General features: G+C 38.7%; 1 protein-coding gene across 3 annotated transcripts in view; it reads left to right on the forward strand.

Annotated features, from left to right (window-relative positions):
- Positions 1 to 15,078, forward strand: part of LOC106873874 (uncharacterized) — a 43,288-nt gene extending 28,210 nt beyond the window's left edge. For all 3 annotated transcript variants that reach the window (XM_089338379.1, XM_014921391.3, XM_089338380.1), the window contains 3 exons: positions 3,369 to 3,465; positions 6,016 to 6,099; positions 7,973 to 15,078. In XM_089338379.1, coding sequence (XP_089194505.1) covers positions 3,438 to 3,465; positions 6,016 to 6,099; positions 7,973 to 14,739 — 6,879 coding nt within the window. In that variant the 5' untranslated portion in view covers positions 3,369 to 3,437 and the 3' untranslated portion in view covers positions 14,740 to 15,078. The remainder of the gene's footprint in view (positions 1 to 3,368; positions 3,466 to 6,015; positions 6,100 to 7,972) is intronic.
- Positions 15,079 to 19,947: the final 4,869 nt, after the last annotated feature.

Consider the following 19,947-nt stretch of genomic DNA (forward strand, 5'->3'; position numbering starts at 1 on the left):
TTATAAAAACAAACAAACAAACACAAGTAAACTGAGTAAACCGAAGCATGATTTAATGCAAGGAAATTACTTTGTAATCATTTGTAGTCAGTGATAACAAGTGACCGAGACCATTGCCAGTGTCATGTAAATGGCACCCGTACCAGTGGCACATAAAAAGCACCCATTACACTCTTGGAGTGGTTGGTATTAGGAAGGGTATCTCGCCGTGGAAACCATGCCAAATCAGACTGGGAGCTGGTGCAGCTCTCTGGCTTAACAGTTCCAGTCAAATCATCTAACCCATGCCAGCATGGAAAACGGATGTTAAATGATGATGATGTAACAGAAACATCTTTCTGCCATCTCCAAAATGGAACCACTTATGGATGACCTATGTTCTATAGTTTTTGTCCGCAAAGGAGTTTAAATGAGTTGATATTGAAGTTCAGAGAATGTGAATAGTTCGTTTCTTTTGAATTTCTCTGTCCGTTTTAGGAAGTTTATTCTTATTGAGAACTGTATGTTGTTGATGTCGTGAAAATTTTATGAACTTTCATGAAAATGTGGCGGGTGTGGTTGTGTGGTTAAGAAGTTTGCTTCCCAAAGACATGGTTCCAGGTTCAATCCCACTGTGTGGTACCTTAGGCAAGTGTCTTCTACTACAGCTTCAGGCCAACCAAGGCCTTGTGAGTGGATTTGGGTGTCAGAAATTGAAAGAAGCCGATTGTGTGTGTCTTTGTGTCTCTGTTTGTTCCCTACTTGACAACCGGTGTTGGTGGGGTTACATCTTCATAACTTAGCAGCCTGGCAGTAGAGACCAATAGAATAAGTACTAGGCTTAAAAGAAAAAAATGTACTGCAGTCAATTCATTTGACTAAAAATTCTTGTAGGCGGTGCCCCAGCATGGCTGCAGTCTGATGACTAGAACGAGCAAAAGATAGAAGAAATTCTTTGTTTTGGAATAGGGGATCTTGAAGCAGACATAGAGCTATAAACATAGCATGTAAATATTGGGTTGGAAACCTCTTTTGAATAGAAAAAGTTAAAAGCTACCTGTTGGACAAAAAACCCACATCTCCTATGATTTTTGTATCCAAAAGAATTTTTGTATCCAAAAGAATTTTTCAACCCATTATTTATAGCATTATGTGCTGTTTGAGGTCCACTGTTCCAGAAAAAGAGAATTATTTCATGTTCTCTCAAATGTTTACAAAGTCCTTTTGGCAACAACTTCTTTTCCGTGTAATTCATGGACAGAAATAAAAGCTATGCCAGGTTTTGCTCAAAAATATGACAGAAAACAGCTTTTGTTAAGAATACAGTAACTGGGGTAGCTTATATTGCTAAACACCACCTCACTTTCTTTCTTGAAATATCCTTAAAACAGTTGTTTTAATTAGTTTTCTCACCTGCAAATGTTCCTCTGCAACACACCAACTCACCAACATTCCAAAGAAAGCTTTTGCTCTCATCATATCATCTGACCAATTCCTTATCAAAGAAATTCACTTCATATCTTCCTACTACACAACAGCTCCTGTCTCTCTCAAACTGTTTGAGATTTCAAATTGGTCAACTGGTCAGAGGTCCAATAGTTTTACACAGACTACCCCATGGCCCTGTGTGTGAAGGCACATGGCTCAGTGGTTAGAGCAACAGGCTCACAACCCAAGGTAGTGAGTTTGATTCCTGAACTGGGCTTTGTGTTGTGTTCTTGAGCGGGACACTTCATCTCATGTTGTTCCAGTTCAATCTGCTGTAGAAATGAGTTGTAACATCACTGGTGTGAAGCTGTATCGGCCTTTGTCTTTCTCTTGGGTAACATTGGTGTCGTGAAGAGGCGAGACTAGGTGCAACCCCACGGTCATTCATGATCGAAGGGGGTCTTTTCCCTTTACCCTGTGTACATATAATGGTGTGGAGAGGGGAGGTTAGTATGCATGGGCAACTGACTGCTGGTCTTCCGTAAACAACTTTGCCTGGTCTTGTGCCTCAGGGAGGAACTCTCTAGGTGCAATCCCGTGGTCATTCATCACTATAGGGGGTCTTTACCCATTATCCTATGTACATATAATGGTGTGGAGAAGAGAGGTTGGTATACATGGGCAACTGCTGGTCTTCCATAAACAACTTGGCCTGGTCTTGTGCCTCATGGGGGAACTTTCTAGGTGCAATCCCATGGTGATTCATCACCGAAGGAAGTCTTTACCTTTTTTGTCCTATGGTCCATAATAGTAAATGTGGTTCATCTTTGGTCTATCTCTTATGGTTGTGTCGTATACACATGTATGCATCTTTTATTTTTTACTTGTGATTGACCATTTTAGTCAAGTGAATTGACGTCACTGCTTATTTATTTGACAACCGATGCTAGTGTATTTACGTCTCTGTAACTTAGCGGTTCGGCAAAAGAGACTGATAGAATAAGTACTAGGCTTACAAAGAATAAGTCCTGGCGTCAATTTGCTTGACTAAAAGGTGGTGCTCCAGCATGGCCGCAGTTAAATGACTGAAACAAGTAAAAGAGTAAAGCTTGGTATTTATTCAATTGTTCTCATAAAAGAGTAAAAGAATAAAGCTTGGTATTTAATTGTTCTCTTTTGCCAAACCACTAAGTTACAAGGACGTAAACACACCAACACTGGTTGCCAAGCAGTGGTGGGGGACATACACAAACAATGAGACACACACACCTCATCTCCTCCTATCCACTTATGCACAAAATGCAATTATTGTATTAAGCAAAAGATATCAGTAAGCAATAGTTTTGTAATTCTTCTTTTATTTTTACTTGTTTCAATCATTTAACTGTGGCCATGCTGGATCACTGCCTTTAATTTACATTTTTTTTATACTAAAGAATTGCCTTTCATAATCTCTACATGAGATTTATCATTTGTTCTATTTAATTTTTTTTTTTTTAATTTGTTTTCTCAGTAGGAAATCACACCCACATTGGCTGACCAGACTGTCAGACATTGTTACACATTATTAATCACAGTATGCTTTGCATGGTTTTACCTTTCAAATGATGCCACTCTGCTGGTTGGATGAGCAGGCCAGCATTCATTCCCACTGATTGAAAGGGAAACTGGAGCAATATGAAATCAAGTGTTTTTGCTCAAGAACACAACATGCTGCCCAGTCTAGGAATCGAACCCAAAATCTAGCGATCACCAGTGCAACACTTTAACCACTAAGCCACGTAGGAAATATATATATACAGGGCACCCACAAGGTCTGGGTACATGGAGTAAATAAAATCATAAGAAATAATAATTTCTTAAAGTATGTGTTAATCCCCATGTACCCAGACTTTGTGGACACCCTTATAACAAAGTAGGAAATATATATATAACAAATACAATTATTTTATTATTTTTAGAGTACACTGGCAATATTGGAGCGAGCTGCTGATTATATTACAGAAATACAGGATAAAAATGACCAATTGATGTGTGATAATGGAGTGGAAGTTCAAAGTAAGTATAATAAATTTGATTTCAAATTTTGGCACAAGGCCAGCAAATTTGGGGGAGGGAATGAGTCGATTACATTGACCCCAGTGCTCAACTGGTGCTTACTTTACTGATCCCAAAAGAATGAAAGGCAAAGTTGACCTCGGCAGCATTTGAACTCAGAACATAAAGATGGACAAAATGCCGCAAAGCATTTTGCCTGGTGTGCTACTGATTCTACCAGCTCGCCGCCTGAATTTGATTTTTAACTTAGTCAATGAAGATGTAGTCAAAGCCTAGCATTTTTATTTCATCTGCATTTTATGTCCTTTTTTTTTTTATCCCTTGCTTACATGGATTGAGTGGAGGCGCAATGGCCCAGTGGTTAGGGCAGCAGACTCGCGGTCATAGGATTGCGGTTTCGATTCCCAGACCGGGCGTTGTGAGTGTTTATTGAGCGAAAACACCTAAAAGCTCCACGAGACTCCGGCAGGGGATGTGGCGAACCCTGCTGTACTCTTTCACCACAACTTTCTCTCGCTCTTACTTCCTGTTTCTGTTGTGCCTGTAATTCAAAGGGTCAGCCTTGTCACACTGTGTCACGCTGAATATCCCCCGAGAACTACGTTAAGGGTACACGTGTCTGTGGAGTGCTCAGCCACTTGCACGTTAATTTCACAAGCAGGCTGTTCCGTTGATCGGATCAACTGGAACCCTCGACGTCGTAAGCGACAGAGTGCCAACAAAAAAAAACATGGATTGAACAAATTTTCTCCAGCACAGAGCCTTGCCATTTGTTGCAGTCCCTTATTGTTGTCTCCATGAAATTCAGTTTCCTAAGATCAACTTTTGCCACACCTCATGGCTTCTTCAGCAGGTTTCCTTCACTAAAATTGCTAAGCCTTTCTTCACGCAATGGTTATTGTTCGTGTATATCGTATGTGCATACCAGCACAGCTCCATCATTCATTACACATTAACATTACACGTTTAGCAGAGTACACTTGCTCTTTTCTTCTTTTTCTTTTTGTGCTGTGGGCTTTGTTCCAAATTTTAAAGACCATTTATGTGTATGGTGGCACTTTGAGTAAGTGTCTTCTACTATGACCCCAGACCAACAGAACCTTGTGAGAAGATTTGGTAGACAGGAACTGAAAGAAGTTCATCGTTGTATGTTTATACAGAAGTGCCTTGATGTACAAGTTAATTTGTTTCTGGAGACTGCTCATAAAGCAGAACAATAATTTCCCATAGTAGCAATGTTATAAATCGTAATTTGTTCCCAGAAAAATATTTTACCTATGAAATTTATAATACTTGTGAATAAATGGCAATAAAACAATTGTAGAATGTAAAGAGTATTTTATGTAAATTAAAAAGAATGTCAAGATCATTTATAATGCAAAACATTATTATAATCGTTTTCTGAATCACTTTCACTCACACTAGACTCGTACACACCATCTTTTGTAGATTTCTCTCAAAAAAAAAAAAAGAAGTCCAGAGTTGTTTGCTTAGAAGAAGCTTCTTTTTCGCTCTCTATAAATTTCTTGGTAACACGCTGAAACACTTGTTATGGTAGTAGAAACTTTTGCACTTTGTTCAAAATTTGGATCTTGTACTTGAAATATTTCTTATAAAATAAAACTTGTAAACCCAGGGTCTCGTGAAGCAGGTTCTCCTGAAGTGAGGTAATACTGTATGTATGTACATATGCACATGCACACACACACATACACACAGGACACTGAAGCTGTGAAATAAGTGGAGGGCAGAGGCATCTCAGTTCTTTGTCATCTCAAGAAATATGGTGGCAAAAGAGTTTTTAAAAAATGTTTAGATAATATGTAAATATTTTGAATATTCTTTCACATTATGTTGAATGGTATTTCAAATCTCAGGTCAACGAACTCTACCTCTTTATCAGTTTTGTTACTGTTCAGCATGTAAATATTGCAATAGTAGAACTTCTCTGAATGCTACAGAGCTAGTAAAATTGTTAGCGTACCAGGCAAAACATCTTAGCAGCATTTCATCCATCTTCATGTTCTGAGTTCAAATTTGGTCAAGGTTGACTTTGCTTTTCATCATTTCAGGGTCAGTAAAATAAGTACCAGTTGAGTACTGGGGTCAATATAATCAACTATCCCTCCCCCGAAAATGCTGGCCCTGTGCCAAAATTTGAAACTATTATTATTATTATTATTATTATTATTATTATTATTATTGAATGAGAGAGCAGTGCATGCCACCAAAGTGACACTGGGATAAAATATACGAAGCCCAGTACACCCATCATGACTACCCGTCTGACCTTGCAGGTGGGGCCCAGTTAGATAAAAATCTTTTTGGGTCAGTTCTAAACAATTTGTTTTGCCAGTATTGCTGAATCCATTGTTCAAACCTAATTAGCAAAGCTAACTAGGTTTGAACAACGGATAATCGTCATCGTCATCGTCATCGTCATCGTCATCGTCATCGTCATCGCCATCACCACCACCACCATCACCATCATCATCATCATCATCATCATCATTATTATTATTATTAAATCATTTTTCTTATATTTCACAGCTGAAGAAATTCATTGTTTAAGGCAAGAATTGGATGATATTAAATCTCAGCGGGATCGTTTGACAGATTTAATAAAAACTGCTGGTAAGTTTTCCTTTATAGCAGAGGAATATTTTATTGTTACATAAAAATGCACACTTGCCTACCCGTCTAACTTTTTCTGTTCCATTATCCCTGTTGTCTTTCTCCTATTCACCTTGTACCTTGACCTCACCCCACTTCTCTCTCTCTCTCTCTCTCTCTCTATCTCTCTCTCTCTCTCTCTCTCTCTCTCTCTCTCTCTGACTGACTGACTGAGCCATGTACTCACCTCTTATGCAAGACACCTGATCCTGACCTTCTATCATACTTTCATATCCCTCAGCACTATTGTTAAGCAATGAAGATAATTAAGCAGATAGTGTGAGCCTTTATAGTATTATCCATTACACTGTGTAACACAATTTTTGTTCTTGGACAGTAACTGTTATTTACTATTTGCTTACCCCTAGAAAGTATGAAAAATGGCTAATATTTCCTTCAAACTTTGCTCTTGCTTCATTTATTCAAACAATAGTATCAGTCAACAAGGTACGCTGTTAGGACCAGTCCCGCAGAGACAACAAAATACTTCGTCATAATGCGGGACATAAGTGGCAATGAGGATTTGTAGCTCACACAGCCACTGATATGTAGTAGCGGGACAGATCAATATATTTTCTGTAAATTCTGGAAAGTTCTAAACTTTAATGACTATTAAAAGATGTTTGAAAGTAATTTATATGTTATATCCATCCAAGAGTATATTTTTAGCTATATGTCACAAGCCTTTCTTGCGCCTATTTTATAAAAAGTTTTCATTCAGAAAACAAAATCATAAGATATGTTCTATTTTTATACTGTAAACCTTCACAACTTAATCTTCATCATCATCAACATCAGCATTTCATGCTCATTTTCCATGTTGGCATGGGTTGGGCGGTTTGACAGGACCTGGCAAGGCCAGGGGGAACACCAGGTTCCATAGTCTGATTTGGCTTGGTTTCCACAGTTGGATGCTCTTCTTAATGCCAACTACTTTACAAAGAGTACTGGGTACTTTTTACATGGTACCTTGGTTTTAGGGTCTCAATTCTATTGTGGAGGGTGGGTCTTCTTGAGTACAGCAATGCACCACATATTTCAATCCTCTGTCATCTTTGTAACGTTCAGCATTTTGAGATTGGCCTTCAGTACTTCGTCCCATGTCTTCTTGGGTCTCCCTCTTCCACAGCTTCCCTCCACTTTAAGTGATTGGCACTTCTTTAAGCATCTGCCCTCATCCATCCACATCACATGATTAAACCAGTCTCCTCTCTTGCTCTTGATAGTGTTATAATTTCCCTGCGCAGGATTGGCTGTGTGGTAAGTAGCTTGCTGACCAACCACATGGTTCTGGGTTCATTCCCACTGCGTGGCACATTGGGCAAGTGTCTTCTACTATAGTCTCGGGCCGACCAAAGCCTTGTGAATGGATTTGGTAGACGGAAACTGAAAGAAGCCTGTCGTATATATGTGTGTATATATATATATATATATATATATGTTTGTGTGTCTGTGTTTGTCCCCACAACATGGCTTGACAACCGATGGTGGTGTGTTTACGTCCCCGTAACTTAGCGGTTCGGCAAAAGTGACCGATAGAATAAGTACTAGGCTTACAAAGAATAAGTCCTGGGGTCGATTTGCTCGACTGAAGGCGGTGCTCCTGCATGGCCGCAGTCAAATGACCGAAACAAGTAAAAGAGTAAAGAGAGTATGATATTTCTGTAATGACTTATTACACTTGTTTTTAAACTGTTTTTGGTATGTTATAACAAAAGAAGTATTACACCTGGTTTTTTTTTCCATTCAGAATACCTGAATTTATTTCTAATCTTGTTCACATTATTTAACATAAGTATTTTTTTTAATCTTTGTTTCAAATTTATTTCACCAGGTATCTCATCTCTACTGAACTCCTCGTGGAAAGGTAGAAAGGTGGACAGCACTTCTAATTCTTCAGATAGCAGACCTGAATCAGCAGATACGACCTCAAATGTCCTGCAAGCATCGTCGAAAAAAGATAAAGACACAGAGGGCGCCACTAAAAGCTCTAAATCCAAAAGACATAACACAATACATTCTCAACTTGAGAGTATAGCTAACAAAAAGCAGATAGCCAAGTTGGCACAAGAAACCATTACAAAAATGAATTCTGGAAGTATTCTTATGCCAAGCCTTAATAATTTTAATGGCATGCAAACAACTAATATCTTACCTGCTGGAATTAATCAGCAACAGATATTTGCAGCTACTCCTAATTTGTTAAATACTTCTCTTTCAAATGCCATTCTTGCCTCGAATGCACAAGGGCAAGTTATTTTCAGCAATGCAAATTCTGCTGGTAGTTTTGTCAATTTACAAGGATCTTCTACACAGCCAAGTGTTGCCTTTGTTTCACCATCATCTAATCTTCTTGCAAATAATTCCGAGAAAGGAAACAGTGATGGCTCTGGACTATTACAGATTGCAATGAGAGATGCGGGTATTACTTCAGTCACTCAGTCATTTATAACACCTCCCCAATTGCCCCAGATTACATCTCAGGCACAACAAGCTATGATTAGCTCCATAGCAAGTACAAATGCTGAAACTATGATTTCTGCCGATTCTTCGCAAGGACAACAACCAACACCCCAGCAGACTCTAGCTTCAGTAGTTTCAAATAACCAGTGTATAAACACTGGTTTTATGAACAATTCGTTTTTCAGTGGAAATAATTGTTTCCAGCAGGGTTCAAACACAATTACCAACACAACCCAAGCTATAAATACACAGGTACCAATCATGTCGATTGGACAGTCGAATTATAACCAAATTCTACAAAATGGTAATGCACTAATAAACGTGCCAATTATGAATGCTACCAACCAGTCGTTACCTGTTGGTGGTGCTCTGCCAGGGATTGGAGGGATACAAGGTCTTCAAACAGGTCAAGGACAGATCGTTTTAGTCAATGACCATAGTGGACTTTCTTTGATGCCCAACTATCAAATGGTCGTTGACCCAACAACTTTAACGTTAACAAATAACTCACGGCAGTTTTCTAATGATAAAGTTGCTACCCAGAAACTGGGCCATGCAGTGGATCAAACAAAGATGGCATTGACTAATGTGATAAACAACACAGAAGTAATAAATCATGCAGCTACCCTTCCTGTTCAAAACCAACAACAGGCACCACAGCAAGGCATTACTCTTCAAAATACCATCAACGCTCAGGCATTGGCTTCCAATCCGGCTCCAGCAATGCAGCAGCTAGCATTTCAGCCTGCTCAGCAGACAATATCGCTAGGTGCAACAAATTCTGTGATTCAACAGGCACAAATGAACAATCAGTTGAGTGCTCAGCAGCAACAAATGCTGTCAACTCCTTATGCAAGTGCAAATACTAACTTTTTAAATCCCAATCCAGGTCTTGTCTTGCCTGTTAGTCAAAATGGAAATTTGCTTACTCTCAATACAGTTCCCAGTCAACCAAATCAGTTACCAACAGCACTTATTTTACCCAACGGACACATCATTCCTGTGGTTACACAGCCACAGGTTTTATTACAGCAGCAATTACAACAACAACAAATCCAACAGCAATTGTTGAATGCTAATTGTCATCTCCAAGCTGCTGTTGCTGCTCAAACCCAAACTATACATCCATCACAAATTCCTGCTAAACTAGCAGTTGTTGGAAATTTGGGTAACAATAATATACCGATTATTGACTCTAATTTGACTACTATACTAAACCCTCCGAATGTGCAGTGTCAGAACCAGTCTGCCCTTGTTCAGAGTCAACAAAAGCCTCCAATGGGTCTCCTCATGACAACAACCATATCGAACTTCCCAGTGTCTAATGCTGCTACCACTGTGGCTTCCATCAACAATAATATGGTTACAACGTCGGCCACACAAAGTGTCATGACAACTCAAGTGCAAGCATCTCAAATGCATCGGCCAACGAGTGCTCCTGCATTTGTGAAAAGGTCCGAAACGCAAACATCTGATTCAAAAGGTGTGGTGATGTCCACTACAACAGGTTCGTTAATGCAGTTTAGAACATCGAATACCTCCACACCTGATAACAGCATACTTCTTGGGAATGTGTCTCAGACTAATTTGCAGACAGCCGTGGGAACAGTGCCTTCGCAGACTGACTCTTCTGTAACTTCATCTTTGCCAACAAATCTTCAAAGTTCTTTACCAGTGAATCAGTCAGGACAAGCTAACGGACCAAACGGGACTATTCTAATTACATTTGGTCCACCTGGTGGACAGCAGACGTGTTGTATTTTAAACTCTAATTCTATGCAAGGACTTGGAAATATCTCAAATCAGCAACCTTCTCTGCCAGCAATTTCCACCATTCCAACTACGATATCTTCAACTAATCCTACAGTTTCGAGTAAGAAGAATAACAAAAAAAATTCTCAGAGAACAATTGTACCCAAACCCCCTAAAGCCAATCAAACAAATCCATTACCTTCTGTGTGTTCCATGAATAGTTCCAACTCGGTAAGTTCTACACAGGTTTCTGTGTCTTCAACTCTCTGGAACACCCCTTCACTGAGCTCCGATCAAGAAGCTTCTAGTACAACTATGCAAAATGTAGTCAGCACAAACGATATTTGTGTGTCTACTACTGCTGAATCAACAATTATACAATCACCTTCAACTTCTAATACTTCAGAAAATACTGGTACCACTGATATTCTGGCAAAAGCTGCAGAGTCCATATTTTCTTCTTCTTTACAAGACATATCTCCTCCAATAAGTAGTTTTTATAATCCGGCTAATGAAGATAATCCTCTGCATATAGACACGAGTGCTGGAGAGACTGAAGATGATTGTAGTGCACAATCACCTTCGAAAGAAAGTTGTGATAGCGATCATATTCCAACATCAAGCCGAATAGAGATGGAGGCTGAAACTCAAAGTACACATTCTCTGGATAATGCATGTAGTAACTTGACTGTGTCATCTCCATCTACATCAACATTTTTCAAAGAATCAGATATATGTGAATCTATTGGGGCAGTAAGCAAGCGTGGTCAATTAAAATCTAAGATTATTGAACCAGAAAGAGAGAAAATGAAAAAAGATTTCAAAAAATTACCTGATAGCAAAAAACTAACAAAAAAGCCAGTTTCTATAGCTATATCTGAAGCTATTAATTTCGCTTCAAACCAGTTTCCTGGTGTACTCGAACAAGTTGAATCAGAGAAGAAAAAGCAAAAAGCTCTTAACAAAGAACTTGTCAAAAAAACTTTAAAAGTGCCTGTTAAAAAGCAAACTCCATCAGTTGACATTCCTGATGAAATTGTTTTTACGGAAAGTGAGATAAGTGATGTATTAGACCAGGTAGAAAACTTAAGGAATACCTGGGCCAATGAAAACGATCAAAAAAAGAACAAGAAGCGCAAATGTAAATCAAACTGCACTGATTTGGATTCTGATCATTTGGTTATGAACAAAAAGAAAAAGCCTCAAATTAAAGAATCATTAATTGAAGTTGAAGAAATTAAAATAAACTCTTCCGTCTGTGAAAGTTCAATGAATGCAGAAGAGAACCCTTCTGAACTGCTCTCTCCAGATTCTACTACAGTTACTAAAACGGTGTCAAATTACACACCTTCCAGTACTGATGAATCTCCTTCTGGCTCTAATGGAGAAAATACATGCGAAAAGAGTGTCAATTATGACCCATATGACATAACTCTAGCTTTGGAGGAATCAGAACCAATCAAATCATTCAGAGCTATTGATTCCTCTAAAACGTTTTGCCAACCAAATAGCTCTCAGGTTGTTGCATCTTATCCTGGAAAGATGATTGATAAAACGCAGTCATCTCCAACCGAAATAGCCTGTTCGACATCTATTCACTCACACAACCAGAGCAATAGGCTTAGCAGCCGACTATCTCCTACAAGTACAGGTGCTACCAGCAGTAACTGTATAAGCAGTAACAATGGCAACAGCAAGAACAACCGCTCACGATCAAATTCTATTATTGATCAGCAGAAGTCACTTCAGCTAGCCTGTAATTCTCAACCTACATCAAATGAAGACAACATTTTGCCAAAAAACACCTATTCAAACAGGCAGTTAACTGCTGGTTCGCAGAGTGTTTCTGTCGGTTCTATGTCCTTACCTCGATCCCAGCAACACTCTTACAGCAGGCAATCTCAGCATATAGCACAACCTAGTTTATCTCCTGTGTCTATGCCTTCTCCAATATCAAATATATCCACAGCGGTTGAACCGGAAACCAATTCTTCGGTTAGCCAGAACGTTATTAGCAATTCATCTGCTCAAATTGCTTCCCCTTGCACTTCAGAACAAAACAATTACTCCTCACCAAATTCTTTGAGGTATTCTGCTGAATCACTGTTTAACACGTCAACCAAATTAAATACAGCACAACCAAAATCTCACCCACAGCCCCTCAACCAAACTCTAATTCCTCAAGATTCAAGCAATATTATTTCTAATAGCATTGCAGGTGACGCAGTGTCAGTTGCAGGAACTCTTCCATCATCAAAGTCACGCAACTTAAGCATTTATTCTGCTGAGAATTTTGTACATTCAGGCAGAAATGATAATTCCCGGGTTGACAAAACCAGTTATTCCTCTGGAAGTGCTTTTTCTTCTAACAATACGCATCATATTGCTACCAGTGAAAGTGACGCTTTGAACTTTGCCAACCTCGGTTTGACTTTGACTCCAACTGTTCCATCGAACACCTTCACAGACAGCTCAGTTTGTAACTCGTCGACATCTTTCACTTTCTCTTTACCAAACTCCAACAACACTAGTTTGTTTCCTTCCCATCATTTCCCTTTCCTGCATTTGCATTCACTAGTCACACCTCAGCTTTTACATGGCGAAAACAATGACAGCAGCAGCAACCAGCAATCACAGACGTTTGGGCTGCCGTCATTTGGTCTGAACAACCAAAAGAACAATAATGAAACAGAATCAAATATTCCGCATCAAAATACTTCTAATGAACAAAACATTATTTGTGGCTCATCAGCATCTTCCTCCACGGCATCAAGTCATTTACAATCACACAATACTTTCAATTTTGGTTTGAGTAACTCTTTAGAAACGTGTTCAATATCGAGAAGCCAGCCTTACACAGATGGCTCCAATATATCGTTAAACACAATAAATTTGGAAAAGTCTTCGTCGAACGCCATCACACAGTCAAATGATGGTGCCAGAACTGTTTCAAACCAGAAACATTTACCAAATATCTCACCTTTGAGCAATCGAACCCAACAATCTAGTTTGAACTCTGTCGATTGTTCTTCACAAATCACAAGTAGTGTATCAACTTATTTTTCCCCTATGAACTACCAGTCTTTACATACACCACCTCTGCATCATCCCCCTGTAACGTCTAATGAGAATTCCCGAGCTAATATAAGTAGGTCCTTTAATGCAAATCTCCCTACGTCAATATCTAACTTTGGGTCAAGTACTCCTGTATTTAATAGTAGATTTGACAGCAATCAGTTATTGTTTCACAGCCAAAGGGATACTGCTACTGTGTCACAAAATGTAAATATTAATCCAGAGATTAGTAAATCTACTTCTTCTCAACAGCAAAATACAGTTAGCAAAGCTGCTAAGCAACAGGCTTCTCAGCAGACATTGTCTCTGTCGCAGAGCCAACTGAGTCAGGGCAGCCTCTCCTCACACCAGAGCACCCCTAGTTCTATATCTGATAATAACGCCACATTAACAATCCCCCAGTCTAATCCTCCACCACAGCCATCACATGCATCACAACAGCAACAGCAACAACAACAGCAACACCAACAACAACAGCAACACCAACAACAACAACAACAACCACAGCATCAACAGCAGCGCTCTACAAAACAAACTTCACGGACTAAACAGTCCCAGAGCAAAAAAAATAAGCAGTCCTTATCTGAAGTAGATTCCAACCTGTCTCAATCAATTTTTGATCAAAATATGGCCCTTTACTTTCCTATTAACAACACATCTCCCCCACCACCCCGTACCATTCAAGGAGACACCCCAACATTTCTTTCTAGTAATCTGTTCACTTCTTCTACAAGACAAATTCCAAATACTTCTTCGACTGTTCTGAAAAGCAGTGATATCAGTACATCTTTTAATTCCATATTTCCACCTTCACGCTCTCAAAATGGTATTGGTTTAAATTTTCAAACAGGTTTCGGAATGAACACTGTCCATAATGGTCCTACAAATACCCCACAGATTCCACCTCATTCCAGTGCTATGCCTAATTTACCACACGTGCCCAGTCTTGGTCTGGGGAATATTTTTTCTGACGTGAACAGTACATCTCAGAACGAAGCACTGAATATCTCCCCGATCAAGTTCCCAACCAACTCTATTCTCCCTCCCCCTCAGGCTAGTATTGACCCCAATTCCCTACAACATCATCACCAGGGTGGTGCCCTCTACCATAACCGTAGTCACCCACCACCGCCTCCTGTTATTCACAACATGAGTATTAACAGTATCTTAAGTCACAATCCTCATGGCTTTGAACCAAGAGGCCCTGTGGCACAAGCTATCAACAGTACAGTCACGCCCTCTGGTTTCCATGGACCTAGTCATTCTTCGTTTCCCATACCACCACTAAATTTTTCTATACATGAACACTGAATTATCAACAACCCCTACAACATGACTGGTAGACCTGACTTGTCGACCAGGTTGTTTCTCAGTTTTAGATATTTAAAAATACTATTTATCTTTTTTTTTTTGTTTTGACCTGTTGCATCTCATGAAGCACAGATTTTTCAATAGTTCCTACATATTCAATTAATATATATCTAAATTAATTTATGGTTTTAAATTCATTTTCTATTGTTTCTATGATTTTTAATTATTTCTATTCATCAGAACATTCATTGCTGACTAGTTACAATATATTTTTCATGTATGTCAAAATATGTCCGTCCACTTAACATATATTGTAGTTAAAGAAAATGCCAAAATGTCTGTTTTTTTTGTGTAAATTTTTATCTCGTTTTATTTCTGCCAATTGTTTCATCTACAATCTTCTCCTTGCATATAAACAATGGAATATTGTTCAATATTTTTAACAAAGAATTTACACGCATGCTCACACACACACACTCACCCACACATACATACATACACAAATACACACACATTCATGTGTGTGTGCATGTATGTATGTATATATATATATAAATATAAAACGAGAGTAATGACTTTGCTAATTTCTATATGTGTGTGTGTGTGTGTCTGGTATGTGTGTGGTTATAGATAGAGATCTATTTTTGTTTTTTCTCTTTCTCCTTTGAAAATATTCAAATAAATATCGTATTTTTATTTACTTTTCGTAAAAAAAGAAATCCATATCTCCTCTGTATGTTTGTGTGTATGTATGTACATGTGTGTGTATGTGTGCATGCGCATATGTGCACATATCTTTACAGCCGGAATGTGTTTGTTTGACATGCATGCTAGAAATAGCAGTCAGATATCTCCACATTTATGTGAGAAAACCTTTGATTTTGGAGCTCAATAATTTGTGTATGACAAAAGAATGTGATATTTCGTGTTCACCAAAGTAAACAAACCCTGGAAACTATTTTTTAAATTAATACAAAACTCAACTGCAAGTTACATGTCATGATTAATGTGTATGTATGTGTGTGTGTGTGTGTATTTACAAAGGGGTGCTGAGAAGTTCCTGGCTTTGAGTAAAAGAAAATACAGAAGGATCAATTAATTATGATTCTATTCAACGTATTCCCCTCTTAGATTCACACACTTATTGCAACAGTCCTTCAGTTTTTCTAAGCCCTGTAAAGAGATGCAGAAGGCTGGGCCTCCAATTAGGCCTTTCACGAGACCCTCATAACCAAGAACTTTCAGTACCCACCTCTTGTGTATATATATATATATATATATTCACATGCGTATTTGTAGGTATATGTGTGCGTGTGTGTGTGTGTGTGTGTGTATCTATATATGTGTCTAGGTGTGCCTATTTAGTAAGAACATGTCAAAAATAATGGCATGTAATAGATACAGACATTTGGTGCTCAGACCAAACCAAGTTCTTAAAATCCAGTGTTGAATGGAAGGATACAGGATCATTGCAAATAATAGCTGGTTACAGGTAATGTACTGGTCAAGTTCATGAAGGTATGATAAAATAAGACATGGAAATGAATATGAAAATATAGAGTTTTAGAAGGAAAGTGAAAGTTCATAGTTATTCTTTTTAGAAAGGTATAAATACTGATGAGACAGAAGAACATCTATGTAGCCCTTCTTTTGGTTCGGCTTTGACAGGTAGGTAAAAATCCTGGGAATTACTGCTGAAACCTTGCAAGTAAGACAGTGGAGAATGTGGGTAATCCTTTATAGTTGCTGCTGCTAGGGCTTTGGTTTTCGTATACATAAAATAGATTTGTATTGGCAGATGTGTATGGATCTGCATAAGTTTAAATTTCATGTACAACTTCACCTCATTGTCAGAAGGGAACGAGGTCTAAGTAACGAAGTTCTTGAGATATATATATATATATATATATATATATATATATATATATATATATATAGCAATGTTAATTCTCTAAATGAAGTATTAACAGTAACTGCACGATAAAGTGTAGTATATTGCCACTTAAGTGTGGCTGACCCCTAGGGGTGGATGTTACTGTTGCTTTTAGCCCCAGGAGGACATCTCCTCCTGGGGCTAAAAGCAACAGTAACATCCACCCCTAGGGGTCAGCCACACTTAAGTGGCAATATACTACACTATATATATATATATATATATATAGAATAAAAAGTTTAGAATGGTACAAGAATGCACTATAATACAAAAAATGGACTATATACCTGTTGTAATTTGGTTATCTATAGTCCGATGATATTTCGGAATTACAATTCCTTCTTCAGATATTCTTAGCAGAGACTCCATCTAAGAATATCTGAAGAAAGAATTGTAATTCCGAAATATCATTGGACTATAGATAACCAAATTACAACAGGTATATAGTCCATTTTTTGCACTATAGTGCATTGTTGTACCATTCTAAACTTTTTATTCTTTACAAACAATACACAATGCTTCAAGCGAACTACAATACTCTCATATATCATCATCATCATCATCATCATCGTTTAACGTCCGCTTTCCATGCTAGCATGGGTTGGATGATTTGACTGAGGACTGGTGAAACCGGATGGCAACACCAGGCTCCAATCTAAATTTGGCAGAGTTTCTACAGCTGGATGCCCTTCCTAATGCCAATTCTGTAGTATACCAGGCAAAATTCTTAGTAGCATTTGGTCCGTCCTTACATCCTGAGTTTAACCCTTTAGCATTCAGATTATTGTCAAATGTAATACTTATTTATTCACATTGTTTTGAATTAATCATGCATTATCTCATAGCTTCAAGATTTCAATGATACAACTGTTTATTTTTAGAATGACATTATAGGGTAAGTGTGATAGGCCAGATCTGGCTGGTTTAATTGCCTTTCATCCTTTTGGGGCTGATAAAATAAGTACCAGCTAAGTGCTAAATGAGTTGTGACGTCACTGGTGCCAAGCTGTATCGGCCCTTTTGCCTTTCCCTTGGATAACATTAGTAACATGGAGAGGAGAAGCTGGTCTTCCATAAACAACCTTGCCCAAACTTGTGCCTAGGAGGGGAACTTACGTGGTGCAATCCCATGGTCATTCATGACCAAAGGGGGTCTTTACCCTTTATATATATGTATAAACATGGCTGTCTCATTAAGAAGCTTGCTTCCTAACCAGGTGGTCTCAGGTTCAATCCCACTGTGTGGCACTTTAGGCATATGCTTTCTACTATACTATAACTCAGGCTGACCAAAGCTTTGTGAGTGGATTTTAGCAGAAGAAAACTAGAAGCCTCTCATGTATATATGTGTGTGTGTGTGCGCGTTTATGTACCTATGTCTTAATATCACGAGATTATTGTAAACGAGCATCATCATCATCATCATACAAGCCATGCTGTTCATTTCTAGTCTTCTATGGAAAGCCTGTCTTTCTACATGGGTGTCTGGCCAGTGAGTGTTACCTTATCTGGAAACAGGTCAAGAGTGTCCAGCCACAGAAATTATGCCTCAATAAATTTTGTTTCACTCATCCTTGCAGGGAAAAGTGGATATTAAAATGATAATATATATTCTTTTACTTGTTTCAGTCATTTGACTGTGGCTGTGCTGGAGCACTGCTTTGAAGGGGTTGAACATGCTGGACCCAGGGCTCATTTTTTTAAAGCTTAGTACTTATTCTGTCAGTCTCTTTTGTCAAACTGCTAAGTTACAGGGAAATAAACATGTCCCTGTTGCCAAGCGGCGATGGGGAGAGGGGTGGCGCAAACACAAAGACACACACACACATCATCATCATCATCATCGTTTAACGTCCGCTTTCCATGCTAGCATGGGTTGGACGATTTGACTGAGGACTGGTGAAACCGGATGGCAACACCAGGCTCCAGTCTGATTTGGCAGAGTTTCTACAGCTGGATGCCCTTCCTAACGCCAACCACTCAGAGAGTGTAGTGGGTGCTTTTACGTGTCACCCGCACGAAAACGGCCACGCTCGAAATGGTGTCTTTTATGTGCCACCCGCACAAGCCAGTCCAGGGGCACTGGCAACGATCTCGCTCGAAAATCCTACAGGAGCCAGTCAGGTGGTACTGGCAACGGCCACGCTCAAAATGGTGCATCTCATGTGCCACCCGCACAAGAACCACATATATATATATATATATATTTATATATATACATATATACGACGGGCTTCTTTCAGTTTCCATCTACCAAATCCACTCACAAGGTTTTGGTTGGCCCAAGGCTATAGTAGAAGACACTTGCCCAAAGTGTCATGCAGTGGCACTGAACCTGGAACCATGTGGTTAGGAAGCAAGCTTCTTATTACTTTATTGCCCACAAGGAGCTAAACACAGAGGGGACAAACAAGGACAGACAAAGGGATTAAGTCGATTACATCAACCGCAGTACGTAACTGGTACTTAATTTATCGACCCCGAAAGGATGAAAGGCAAAGTCGACCTCGGCGGAATTTGAACTCAGAACGTAACGGCAGACGAAATGCCGCTAAGAATTTCGCTCTGCGTGCTAACGTTTCTGCCAGCTCGCCGCACACAGCTTCTTACCACACAGCCATGCCTGCACCTATATATATATATATATATATATAATGTGTGTATAAATATCAAAAGGTGTTGGGGGTGGCAGGTGATTTATTTCCCCACTAGCAATGTAAACAAGAGTACTCATGCACCAAAAGCCCATATGAGAGGTTCTCTCATGGTAAGTATTGCAGTATAATGTGTTCTAACACAACATCCACTTTTAAGTGGGTATAAGTATTACCTTTTGGTATTAATATTGCTTCTAGACTCAAGTGTGGTTGTGTGATAAGAAGCTTGCTTCCCAACCACACGGTTCCGGGTTCAGTCCCATTGTGTGGTACCTTTAGGCAAGTGTCTTCTACTATAGCCTTGGGCTGACCAAAGCCTTGTGAGTGGATTTGGTAGATGGAAACTGAAAGAAGCCCGTCATATATATATATGATAATAATATTAGGGATAAAAATCTAAATTTACAGGTAAAATCTCAATTAAATTCAATTTATCAAAAATTAAAATTAAATTAAGTTTCACAGTATAAAATATATAAATATGTAGTTTTAGAGAAAAGAACCAAAGTTCATGAACTCATCCATGAAAATCCACAGTCACATATAGAAAAATTAATAAGTAAATGCACAATAAATAAGTATAATATAATACAAAGTAAAAATCATAAGATAATGATA

The sequence above is a fragment of the Octopus bimaculoides genome, chromosome 20 (assembly GCF_046866305.1).
Source record: "Octopus bimaculoides isolate indiv1 chromosome 20, ASM4686630v1, whole genome shotgun sequence".
Lineage (NCBI taxonomy): Eukaryota > Metazoa > Mollusca > Cephalopoda > Octopoda > Octopodidae > Octopus > Octopus bimaculoides.